This window comes from Myotis daubentonii, chromosome 6 (genome assembly GCF_963259705.1).
Source record: "Myotis daubentonii chromosome 6, mMyoDau2.1, whole genome shotgun sequence".
Lineage (NCBI taxonomy): Eukaryota > Metazoa > Chordata > Mammalia > Chiroptera > Vespertilionidae > Myotis > Myotis daubentonii.
Genome location: NC_081845.1, coordinates 11,116,014 through 11,129,228, shown reverse-complemented (window position 1 = coordinate 11,129,228; position 13,215 = coordinate 11,116,014). Strand labels below are relative to the sequence as shown.

Here is a 13,215-nt window from a genome sequence, read left to right as displayed (position 1 = left end):
GTAAGGTTGAGAAATTACTAAAGTTACCAAATGGTCACAGTAAGCATCACCCGGAAGGTTAACAAAAGAGGCACCAGCCACCAAACTTCCTGAGATTTTTTTTTGCTTGGAAAATGGTAAATAGGCCCATTGCAGCTACATACTCATGGACATAATTTTCTTTCTGTACAACCAGAGATTCAACATGTTGATTCCCTTTAACAGGCACTTAGGAATGTATCCCTCACCAATGTATTTAACTTTGTTAAGCTTTGATCTTTACCAAGAAACTACCAAGGCCAAAATACCAAGAAAGTAAAATTAAGTTGTTTTTTTTTTTTAATGAGTCTGAGAATAGGTGCCTGGTACAAAAACCTGATTGTCAAGCAATCTGTGCTGTTGTTAATTTAAGTAATAACCCAACTTCTCCATAGGCCCAGATATCCCACATTCCACTAAGTTTCCTTGGACCAGTTCTCATTATTCCTTCTCCATTTTGGTTTCCTCAGCACAAGAGAGGGAAAGTTGCTAAGTATTCAAGGTGAACATTTGAACTTGACTATGAAGAGTAGACCTGCTTATTGAGGCCTTTAGCATCTGTGGCTTCCAGAGCAAACTTCATTCCACATTGTAGGACTCCTGTGACTCTTGGTTCTTTATTTTACTCTTCCAGGTAAGTTCTGTTTTAATATTTTTAAAGTTACAAGTTATTTTAGGACAGAGCCCATATGTCTTCATTTCTAATCCCTTACATGTCCCAGCATGGTGATCATTAAATCGAAATGTAGTTTTAGACAGACTAAGAATTAGTCTAAATCCAATGTTGGAAGAATTGGCCAACCAACAAAGAGCATGATTTTTGGGGTCAAATTTAGGCTCATGTACAGATTCTGTTGCTTAGTAACCATACAACTTTGAAGGAGCTTATAATCTAACCTCTGTAAATCAGTAATTACATTCCTTCTATGGTTGCTGTAGGGAGTAAATAAGGTACATAAAGTAGCCTGGTAAGGAGTCAGCATGCATTGCTATTACATTTTTACCATATTTCTGAGGATGATTCTAGAGACCAACAAGAATTTACCTTTTTGAAATCACCCTATGTGGACTGCACCATACCCAAGAGTTTTTAAGAGAAGCAACTGGACCGCACCAGGTGAGCGCTCTCAAATGTATCTCAGCCTTGCAGTGATCTAGTAGCCAACTCTATGATAACCTTGTTATCAAGAGCCTGGAAATGCTACTGAAACATCATTTTTTAATTTTTTAAATTATTTATTTATTTTTTGCAACATCATTTTTTAAAAAAGCTATTCATGTGATCCTAACAATCAGTTATATCCAAAGAGACAGATTTACATTCCATTTTTTGTTGGTTTGTTATATAAAATAACCAGTTTTTTCATTCAAACAAGTTCACTAAAAGTGAACTTGCTTTAAATTGATATAAGTTATTGTGGGATGTGAATTGAGTTTAACAAACTCAGTAGATGATTTTAGATTGTAATTCTAGGTTCAATTGAAGTTTCCGCTGCCTCAATATTCTAAATACCAAATTCTGACAAGTTTGACCACTGTGTCATTCAGAGCTTCCCTCTGCTAATGAGATCAAGTGGCCGGCAAAGGAAATCCCAGCTCCCCTGACCATTATTCTTAGGTATCTTTTAGATTACGAATGTTTGCCTGTATGCTAATATTAAACTTAAGCCTTCTGCCTATTTGCACAATTTTCCTGCATTGTTAGACATGACTTTTTAAAGAAGGTCTAGCCTTTCTTTTATAAGATTCTGTTTTTAATTTTTATAATACCATTTTTGGATGATTTTAAATTTTCATGTCCAATTAGAAACACTGGCACTTTTAAAAAGTGAAATAAAAATTTTAAAAGTCTAATTACAGCCCCAAAGAAAAACGGCATTCATTATTATCAATGACTGTCCCTGTTATAAAGTTGGAAGGAAACTTGAAGTAAACGCTAACCTCTTTCAACAAGATAGGGAAAACTGAGGTCAAGTTAGGTGGTTAACTTGTTCAGATACTTTAGGTAGATCCTAGTAAAAGTAGGACTAGAACTTCTTTCTGACTTGATTGATTTTTTTTTTCACTCCTCAGTGGCCCAAAAAGGATAATTAACTTCTTATTTTGGGGTTCTGTGTTAGCAACAGTAGTTTGTAAGCACTTAAATATGTATTCTTTGCCATTTACAAAATAAACGTCTAAAGAAAAATAGATTTATTTTTTAAAAGAAATCAAATGTGTATTGAAAGTATACATGAGACAGTATTTATCATTCAGCCTTAAGCTTGATTGTGTATGCTCATTATCATAGTCCAATGAGATTTTGGAAATCAGCTTCCAACACATTATTCTTACTAGTAGATATTAAAGAAAGTTACTGACTTTGAGGAAATAATTTCAGTAACTGTTTACCTACCCTGAGATATTCATCCCCACAATATGTTTGGGATTATTTTTGAGTATTTAAAATATTTTAAATATCTTTCCACTGTATGCATTAATATGCTAAATTCTCTACTATAGTCCAAGTAAAATAATGATGGTGACAAGTGTTTTCTGTTACTGCTCATGGTGGAGAGAGTGAAATTACAACATAAAGAGCAGCCAGGATTTATACTGTAAACATTATCTGGCTCCAAACATCTTGTAACAAATAGCTACTAATATGACTATGCACAGCACATAGAACACAATAATGTGGGATTGAACACAATAATGTGGGATTGTCATATAACCATATACCCTCTTAAAGCAGTTTTTCTCGACCTTTTCCCCCCCCATTATCACCCCCCTCTCCCAAGGAAAAAATTAAACTCAAATTAAGTTTAATAAATTTAACTTTAAATTATGTTCCTCCTTAATGATAAAAATACTAAGGAATAAGATTTTAGTGGGTAATGCTTAGCTTTGGAGGGCTATATTCCATTTGCATTATCTTACTTTTTTCACCCTAGGAACCAATTTCTTTTCCTTTTGAGAATACATGTTTTAAAGTGAATGAAAATGAATTAGACAGCCTTTAACATTATTGGGGAGAGAAGGGTGAACCCTAATAGATAACATTGGAGGTTGAAATAGTTGGTTTCTGGTATCATCTCTGTCCCATCCTGGCTGCATGGTATCAGAAGAAATCATGTATCTATTCCTAGCTTTGGAAAACAAAAGAACAGCACAAAACCTAGTAGCTTGGAAAAACCATTAATCTTACGAGACTCAGTGTCCTTGGGTAAACTGCAGGAGGTGCAGGTCAGTTGTCCCAAGCCTGGCCGCCTTTTCCTGGGGCATCTAAAAGATGTCCATGTCCATCTACAGACCCAGACTAAACAAACCGATCCCTAGAGGTGAAGGCCCAGCCAGTGGGTCTCAAACCTGAGCGTGAATCACAATATTATGAAACACAGATTGCCGGGTCCCACCCCGGAGCTCTAATTCTGTAGGTCTGGGGTGGGGCCTGCAAATCTGCATTTCTGTCATATTCTCAGGTGATGCTATGCTAGTGGTTAGAGACCACACTTTGAGAGCCATTGGCTTAGGCATAGGTGTAAATATGTGTGTCTATGTGTGTCCCCAGGTGAATTCTCATCTCAGGACCATTGGTATGCAAAATGTTAGTAAAGTTCTTTTCAGTTCAAAGACACTGAGATTTTGATATGAGAGTCGTTGGACATCTGTAGAAAGAGGAACTATGGAAAAACATCAATTTCTTGATCAATTTTCATTAAGAATCTGTTCCTATAAAGCATTTTACAGTATTTGTTTTACAGTACATTTGCTGCATATATGGTTCTTCACTTCATATTTCAGTAAAGATAAGTTATTTGTTTGTTAATGTTTTAAAACTTGATAAGGCCAATGGAGGGTTTGGATAGTAGCCAGCTGTTTTTGAATTGTTTGAAGAGAATCTTGTAAATTTGTAGTCCAGGGGTAATTCTGGGGAAAAAACACACAATTAGATTATTCTGCAGATCTCAAAGGCCTTTCATAAATATAAACATGAATATTTGATAATCATTGATAATAAAACTTATTTTTTATTTTATTTTTTAAAAATATATTTTATTGATTTTTTACAGAGAGGAAGGGAGAGGGATAGAGAGTTAGAAACATAAGTGAGAGAGAAACACTGATCAGCTGCCTCCTGCACACCTCCCACTGGGGATGTGCCTGCAACCAAGGTACATGTCCTCGACCAGAATCGAACCTGGGACCCTTCAGTCTGCAGGCCGACGCTCTATCCACTGAGCCAAACCGGTTAGGGCAAAACTTATTTTTTAGAGTCTAATAAGTTTAATATCTCTTTTGTCACCTGGATAGGTTGTACCTACAATGAAGAGTATAGATGTCTTTCCCTATAATATTTAAAATATTAAAGTCAAATTACATTTAGAGATATTGTAAATCATCTTCAGAACTCAAACTAGTAAGTTTAATTTTAATACCCTCCATGCACAAAAGTTAATAAATAAAATAAGGATAGCCATCTCAGTTTTTTAAATTTAAAAATCAGGCCCCACTCAAGGGATCATGTAATTGGTAAATGAAAACTAATAATCTTCATAGTCCTTAAAAATAAAAGTTACTGCCCAGCTGGCATGGCTCAGTGGGTGAGTATTGACATATGAACCAGGAGGTCATGACCCAGGTTGTGCGGGCTGGAACCCCTGTGGGGGAGTGTGAGAAGCAGCCAATCAATGATTTTCTCTCAGCATTGATGTTTCTATCTCTCCCTTTCCCTTCCTCTCTAAAATCAATTAAAAATATATTAAAAATAAAAAAGTATTTTCCCCTTTACCTGCTATAGCTTCAATACTTGGAATTGCAATAGTGCTGTAAGTACTGATTCTCTTACAGGACCACGTAGAAACCAAAGTGTCTTCTGTATTTTCCAGTCCCGAAATGGAATCAGTAAAAAAAGACCCCCATTTTTTAGATAATGAATATAGAGGCTTTCCCTTCTGTCCCTGAAACGAGAAGATAGAACAATAAAAACTGTGATTAATGTTCAATCTCATTATAATTTCCCCTGCTAAGTAAATAAAAATTAAAAATCAGAAGGATTTGTTTCCCTTAACCAAACTATATATTATTTTAAAAGTACCTTCCTCTGGCTTTGTCTGGGAGCCCTCTCATCCTATGGGATCGGGCCTTTCCCAGGATGTTTTCCTTGACCTCCCACACTCAGGTTGGATTAGGTCACTTCTCCATTTTCCTACGTCCCGAGTTTATCCCTAATATACTACTTCTCATACTGTTTCACCCTTGACAGATCAGGATTCTTAACTACATAAGGCTAAGAACTGATGCATTTATGTATCCCTAAGTCTTAGTGCCTAGGACAGAGTAGACACATAAAAATTGCAGACTAAATTAAAGACCCATTCAAAAAATACTTCTCAATGTTTTATGGATATGGCATAAAATTAAGAACTGAAAAAAATCCTATTCCATCCATATAATCTCTATATATAAAAGGCTAAGTGACCGACCATCCATCTGTCCAACCGACTGACCAGCTGGTACATGTTATGCACACTGGCAATTTAAAAATAAACGTCGACTCGCACATGCGCAATACATATAAAGTTCTTGCTGACGCCAATCGCACGTGATGCCAGAATGTATCTGAAGACCAACTATTGGCACTTTGTTGTTGTTATATCATGTTGTTTATTTATTAATCAATTTATCAATCATTGTTTTTATCAATGTTTTTATATCATGTCTTTGTTGTTTTTATATCATGTTTATTTATTAATCAATTTATATATTATTTTCATATACATTTTACTAATTTTCTTTCATCTCTGACACTTCTATAGAGAAAAGGTGAATAGTGATATTAAAATATTTTGTATTTTAATTTTATAATACTATATTATATACACTATTTTGACATGTAACTTTTTGCAGTAACGTATTACTGCACAAATTTTTCTTCTAATTTCCTTTCTCTGTGCGCGAATCCGTGCACCGGGCCACTAGTCTGGATTATAAAATCCGTCATGCTCTTCTGATGAAAATTTAATTTTGGAGCACACAGTGTCCCAAATATCCCTTTAGATTCACAATTCTTTGTGCTGGAACTCGATTTGTGAAGCAAGAAGAGAATGTATGTTTGCAGATGATGGTGTTTGGAAATCATTCAGCAAGAACTTATTTGGATTTCACCAAAGAGCAGTACTGAAATATGAATATCCACACTCCTATGTGTACATCTAAGGTGTATTTCAATATAACTTCTCAATGTTTAAATAGCAGTTTATAGGATAAATTTGATTTAGTTAATTATCCTAAGATAATGAGTCTGAAAAGTAAAAAGGCTCAAATCATCATATCACACATATGTAGAAAATGGTCCTGCAAATGAGTGATAGAATCGAGGCTCCTCCCTATTCTTATAAAGAGAGGAAAATAGATCTATCTACCCTTTCTGGTTCAATGTAATCTGGATGCTACTATGGTCTAAATGTTTATGTTCTCCCAGAATTCCTATGTTGAAATTTTAACCTCCAAAGTGATATTAGGAGGTGGGGAGGTGTCTGATCATGAGGACGGAGCCCTGTGACTGGGTTAGTGCCCTTATGTAAAGTTCACTCTGGGGGCTCAGGAGTCAGTCTCAAGGAGCTGCCTGTTTAGTTAAGCTAGACCCGTGAAGAGAGCACAAGAGCTTCCACGGCCAAGCAAAAGAGACAGTGTCACCACAGTGAGTCAGGGTCTGGCAGCCTCAGCACCAACCAAAACATCCCCGGCGCCGGCACTGGATGAAAGCAGAGGGCAGGGAACACAGACTGACCTGCGTTATCTTGGCCTCGTTTAACAGTTATCCACAAGATCAATCACAGAGCTGAGACGGCAAGACCACAACAACTGCCAACAGAGTTCATCTCTCTTGGCACCAACAAGCACTTCTTAAGATAAAGCAAAGAGGAACCCTTACCTCATATTTTCCTTTCTTCTCTAGGGGCTCTGATTCCTCAGGCTTCCAGTCTCTGTCCCCTTTGAGCTCTTCCAGGATGAGGACTGTCTCCCAATTGCTGTAATGACGGGCTGGGAAAATATCTGAATGCATGCTGTCACCAAAGTACACAACCTGTAAGTCAGACAGCAAACTCTGGGTGAGGCATTCGAACTGTGAAAGCGTGGTCATTGTTTCATGGAAGGTGAAGAAAATTCCTCTGAAAGCTGCATAAACATCTTAAATTTCCTTGAACTTTCTAGGTGACCATCAACTTGGCCCATTTGGTTTGCAGGGTGCCAGGTTTAGTTTAAGAAGTGATACAATGCATGTGCAGGTAGCAGAAAGGCAGAAAAGAAGCGATTTTGTTCAAGGTTGCTGAAGAAGCAAGAGTCCGCGTGTTTACAGTTAAACCTGCCCCCAGAACTGAAGAACTGGTGAGATGTTAGCCGTGACCTGTCCCAGTGCGTTCGGTTAGCAGGAATGCACTTCACACCACTTTCCCCAGAGGTCCCGGTTCCATCTGAACCTGCTGACGCGGAATCTCCGAGGATGGGGCTGGGCAGGACCCTGGGAAGCTCCCGGGGCATCCCAGGACGAGACGGCCACGGATCTGTCCGCACGCTTTTTACAGACGAGAAGCCGCAGTTAAGGGAATATGAATTACAACCTCCAAGTCAGGCAGCGCTGCCCACGAAATCCCTCAGGAGGTCCCAGGGGACTGTGGCAACCTGGGAGCCGATGGAGCAGGGCTGTTAACCCATCAATCTCTCCGGCTCGCAGGGCTCCTGGCAAACATTTTTTAGATGAAAGCTCCTGCTGTTGAAAATGCCCCAATGTCCAACATGGACGATGTGACCAGGGTGTCAAAAACCAGTGTGTCTGTAGGACAGTCTGTCCCGTAATTTCAGTTACTGCTTATTTTACATACAAAAACCTTTAGGGACTGTTATCAGGATGTCACGCCTCAGGCATCCCACACTAATCCAGTGCCTCCCCTCGATCTGTGGCCCCTTGCTTGGAAGGTTTCCTACACTCGAGACAGATAAAGGACCTAGTCTACCTCAACAAAAAGGCTTATTTAAACAGAAGAGGTGAGAGAAGAGCTTGGTAGATAAGCAAAGGCAGATTATTTCCCCACAGATAACTAAGCTAAATGCAGTAAGAATCAGGATTTTAGCCCAGCCGGCGTGGCTCAGTGGTTGGGCAACGACCAATGATCCAGGAGGTCACAGTTCAATGCCCGGTCAGGGCAGGTGCCCGGGTTGCGGGCTCGATCCCCAGTCTGGGACATGCAGGGGGCAACCGATCAATGGTTCTCTCTCATCATTCATGTGTCTATCTCTCCCTCCCTCTCTGAAATCAATAAAATATATATTTACAAAAATGAATCACGGTTTTAGTTTATAAAAATTTATGTCTGCAAGTGGGCACCAAGGACCCCGCTCAGTGAGAAAATACCTGGGGCTCAGGCTTGCCAGTCATTTTCTTCAGCAGGTCATAAAGGTGGACAGCGTTCCCCTGGGAGTACCAGCCAGGCTTCTCCAGAGACGGCAGGGCTTCCTGCTCCTCGTCATTCTCTGAAAATGCAGCGTGACAGTCATATCCTCTTTAGTCAAGGGAGAGCGCCCTGTTGGGCAGACCACACGCAGGCATGGCTGCAGGACATGTACAAGACAGGACCGCTGCGCGCAGGAGCTAGCGGTCAGTGCGCACCTACTGCTACAAGCACTTCACAAATACACAAATAGGTCATACGTGTGTGTGTAAGACTTTAATAAAAATCTGTGGGATGGAATAAGTATAGATACAGGACCGGTATACACTGGAACAAAATATGAAAACCCTGCAGATAAAAATTTATTGAGTGCTTAAATACAAGTTTGTGAAGAGGGGAAAAATATTTAATTCTTTTCTAGTTTAACACAAAGAGGATTATCTGACTCCCTCATATCAGATGGTTTCTTAAAATCAAGGATTTATATAAGAGAGTAAACCCATATATAAAACCATCATCAAGCTCTTCCTTTCTACTAGACCAGGGTTTCTTAACCTGACACCACTGAGATTTGTACAAGATAATTCCTTGTTTGCGGTAGAGGAGGTGCAGTCCTGCGAGTTGTAGGCTGTTTAGCAGCATCCCTGGCTTCTCCCCACTAGATACCCCAGTAGCATCCTGCCTCCCAGGTTGTGCCTCTTGAGACGTTGCCAGATTTGCCCTGAGGAACAAAAGTTTCACACGCAAAAACCACTATCCTAGACCTTTCATTAGCATATCTGCATATTCTAATACCTTCAGTTTAACAAAGAAAATATGTCTTTCAGCTGACACCTCCATTTTCTGGCTGTCTTCACAGCTAAAATTCTGGAAAGAATTGTCTATAATCATTGGTTCCACTACCTTCAATCAACTCTTCAAGACACTGCAATCTGGTCTCCCTCTACACTGCTGCTCAGGACACCAGTCTTGCCCCTCCAATGGACTGTCTCTCTCCTTTTCAGTGGGCTTTTCAGTAGCATTTGCCCTCACTGATGACTCTCCGCTTTCCTCTGTGGCTTCTGAACACTACTCTCCTCTTCCCCCCACTGTCACCTGTCTGCTCCCAGACTGCAATCTTCTTTATCCTTAAAGTTAGTGGTGAAGCTTGGTCTGGGTCTTGCCTGTCCTTGTTCTCCTTATATTTGATCTCATATAAGCCCGTGGCTTTAAATACCTGTCCCTGGGCTGATGGCTCCCAAATTTACACGGGAGCCAACCTCTGTTCTCCTGGACTCCAGGCTCGTTTACACCATTTCCTCATTGATAGCTCCAGTTAGATAACTCCTAGGCATTTCAAATTTACTATGTTGAAAGATGAGTTCTTAATAGTTGTAATCTCCACCCCACCCAAATTTCTTCTATATTCTTCCCCCTGGCTGCAAGTGATATCACTATGCACCCACCTTTTCAATTCAGGAAAAAAGAAAAATTAATAACCTGGAAGTCATTTTCGATTACTCCTTTCATCTGCTGCTTCTAAAGCATCACCAAGTCCTATGTTTTCCACTTCCGTAATACATCTTAAATATACAGGGCAGGGCAACGGCAGGTTTACAGTTGTTTGCATAGAAAATAATACAATAATAAATAACCATACAAGAGTAAACTGTTTCATGGAGTCACAACTATAAACCTACTTTTGTCCCTTCCCCCATGTACTTCGCACCATCTCCAGAACTACTGCCTCAGACCAAACAACACCATCTCTCACTTGGGACACTGTAAGTGCCTGGTCTTCCTCTCTAACCCTCCCCACATCCAATGCATTCCCCACCCAGCAGCCAAAGATGTCTCTATGTCACTCTTCTACCTCAACTGAATCGCTTCGGATTGCTCATGGACTAAAACCCAAACCCCTTCCTTCCCACAGTGTATGAGGCTGCCTGCCTCCCTGACGTCCCCCCTCCCCCCATCCCTATGGCCAGAACCACAGGCCTCTTCTCTGTCACTGGAACTCAGCCAGACGTCTCCCACACGGGGCCGCTGCATTCGTCCGTCCCACCCACCGCCAGGAACACTCATCCTCTGCTCTCCTCATGACTCACCCACCCTTCAGGTCCCTCCTCACAAGTCACCTTGCCTGACCTTTTCAGACAGGCCTTCCCTGGCCAGCCACGCAAGGTGGCCTCATTAGGTGGCCTCATCAGGCAGTTCCTTCCTTCACAACGCGCAGCGCGACCTCAGGGGTTTCCTGCTTATGTCGGTTTATGCCTCTGTCTGGTGCACCGAGGACCACTCAGTGCTTGACACCCAGGACTCTGAACCTAAGCTGGATTCCACCGTTTCTGGGCTCCTCAGTGAGCAGAGAACCAAGCTACTGTCAACTGCCTTGCACCGAGTAGGGCTTTTAAGTAGCACAAAAAAGTTCTAAGTTAAAAATACTGCATCACCATATCTTTATTTTTCCTTTTGTTTATAAAATGGTGGTATATTTCACACATTGTTTTACCTTTGTTTTTCACCTAGTATACGTCGTATCCCATATCAGTATACACAAAACCTCCTAACACAGTAGTTTGCACATGGCTGTTAGCCAACAGATTGTTTACTGAATACATGAATGAACAAATCTTAAAGAGAAGAAATAAACCAAAACTAACTTACCAAGTGTCCGGAAAGGTCTTTGACTTGGTAAATGGGAGAAGAAACCAGGCTTCAATGCATTTGTAATCACAATGTCAAAAAGATCTGCAAAATCATTCCTGAAAAGCAACAGAATTTTAAAATATTTATTTTAAGGAATTAGAAACTGTCTATATAAAATTGAACTTAATCTTCACCTATCTACTTGACCACACCATCATTTCTTATCTTTTGATGAACTTTTTACATGCTTCCTATACATTTTAAGGTAAATCTTACACTGGAAATAAGGGGTGATTTAGCACTAGTATTCCTGAACAACATAAACATAAGAAAAGAATGAGCACATTAACTCTTGGTGCTAAGCTTTCTCATAATGGTCACAGTCATGGTAAGTGAATTCAATAGCTTCCAATAACTAGAAATATTCAAAGCTATGTCTTCAGAGAGTGTTCAAAATGTGAAGAAGATACTTTATTTTGAAAATCAGTGTTGTCTTATAATGTGACAATTTTTAGATAACAACAATCATTGTTTTCAATCTGTACTCAATACTATATTTAGGATTATTTGAAATGGCAAAGGAATGGTAGTTCTTGCTCTATGTTGCACTGAGGAGATAATATTTATCCAACATCCCCACATACTTTTTGGGAATCATTGAATGTTGCTAGGGAAGACATGAGGGACATGTGTTCCATCCACCCTTCAGAAAATCTAAAGCCCAGGTCATCAGCAAGCTATGAGCATACGAAACCCCAGGAAAACTGCTTTGCTAAAACATACTTGGGTGTGGTGCGGATGTTGAGAAATGTTATGAGAAATAACCATTTGCCACTCAGCATTGTTTAATATACTGGTAAGGTCATGGTGGAGCACATTTATAAAATGCATTGGTCCAATGTGCTATCAGTGTTTTATAAACATGAAAACAGAATGTCTCATCACTTACCCCAGGATATGGTTGCAGAGAAGTCTACAGTAATCACTGTGAGAACTGGTGATTAATACAAGAATTTTCCCAGCATTCTTCAGCTGTCGAAGCCATTTTTTTACAGATTCAGGACAACTATGTAAATACTTGCCTGGATCTCTTTTTATTTCTGGAAAATATATCCCACAGTTTTCTGAAAAATAAAAATATCAAGGAGATTTTTCTTTTTTTGACTCATCATGTTCTCAAGTTAATCTCTCTCAAAGCTATATAAAAAAATATAGCAGTTAGTACTGCTTCTTAAGAATACTACTTTACTTAAAAACATAATGATGGTTGAAAATGTCAGTTGAGAATATTTTGACTACTTCACAAGAACTGATAAACTGTTAAAACATAAAGAACTTATTCAGCATTCTCAAATCAGAAATATCAACTGATTTTGAAATATCAACTGCATTTGAAATATCAACTGATATTTTTCCTTAGCTATACATATGTGTCTAGTGCCCTCTAGTGGCCAAAATATAAATTACTATTAAAATGTTACTGTCCCATTTTCAAATGAATTTAAAAACAGCATATAAATACTGTATCTTAAAATTATTGGCTAGATTAATTTTATTAGTATCTCTTAATAAGCCTAATGGAAAGTATTCAATCATAACAGTTTAGCTGAGAAAACTACTCTGAGGTAATAATGGGATCCCTTGTTTTGTTCACAACCACATTGAAATGAACAAACTAGACAAACCCTGGACAGATACCCAATGGTACCTTATGGGTTGCTCCTACTATAAAAGATCATTGACTGTTACTGGGGAAAACACTTCCATCCCCTTGAAACTTCAAATCATTGAAGTAATAGGCGCTATATTATACAAATAGATATCCATTTATTCCTAAAATTTATTTTTATTAATTGGCATATAACATGCAAGTTTAAGGTGTACAACATTATGTTGACTTGCTACATTTATATATTGCAATATGATTGTCACCTTAGGTTAGCTAACACCTCTATCACGTTATACTAGTACATTTTGTGATGGAAACAATTAAGATCTAGTCTCTTAGCAATTTTTAAGTTCACAACACAGTGTTGTTGTCTATAATATTCTCATCTTTTTACTTAACTAAATCAAGCTGTTGAACCACAGAAGCATTAGGTTAATCATACTATAATTAAATTATCTCCCCAAAGAG

At 38.9% G+C, this 13,215-nt stretch overlaps 1 protein-coding gene across 3 annotated transcripts in view; it reads right to left on the bottom strand.

Moving 5' to 3' along the window:
* Positions 1 to 2,773: 2,773 nt before the first annotated feature.
* The window catches only part of NT5DC1 (5'-nucleotidase domain containing 1), a 106,627-nt gene continuing 96,185 nt past the window's right edge, over positions 2,774 to 13,215 (bottom strand). For 2 of the 3 annotated variants that reach the window (XM_059700114.1, XM_059700115.1), the window contains exons 7-12: positions 12,028 to 12,202; positions 11,097 to 11,194; positions 8,414 to 8,532; positions 6,935 to 7,087; positions 4,790 to 4,958; positions 2,774 to 3,927 (exon numbers count right to left, since the gene is read on the bottom strand). In XM_059700114.1, the coding sequence (XP_059556097.1) occupies positions 3,812 to 3,927; positions 4,790 to 4,958; positions 6,935 to 7,087; positions 8,414 to 8,532; positions 11,097 to 11,194; positions 12,028 to 12,202 (830 nt within the window). In that variant the 3' untranslated portion in view covers positions 2,774 to 3,811. The remainder of the gene's footprint in view (positions 3,928 to 4,789; positions 4,959 to 6,934; positions 7,088 to 8,413; positions 8,533 to 11,096; positions 11,195 to 12,027; positions 12,203 to 13,215) is intronic. The other variant, XM_059700116.1, reaches the window with a different exon arrangement.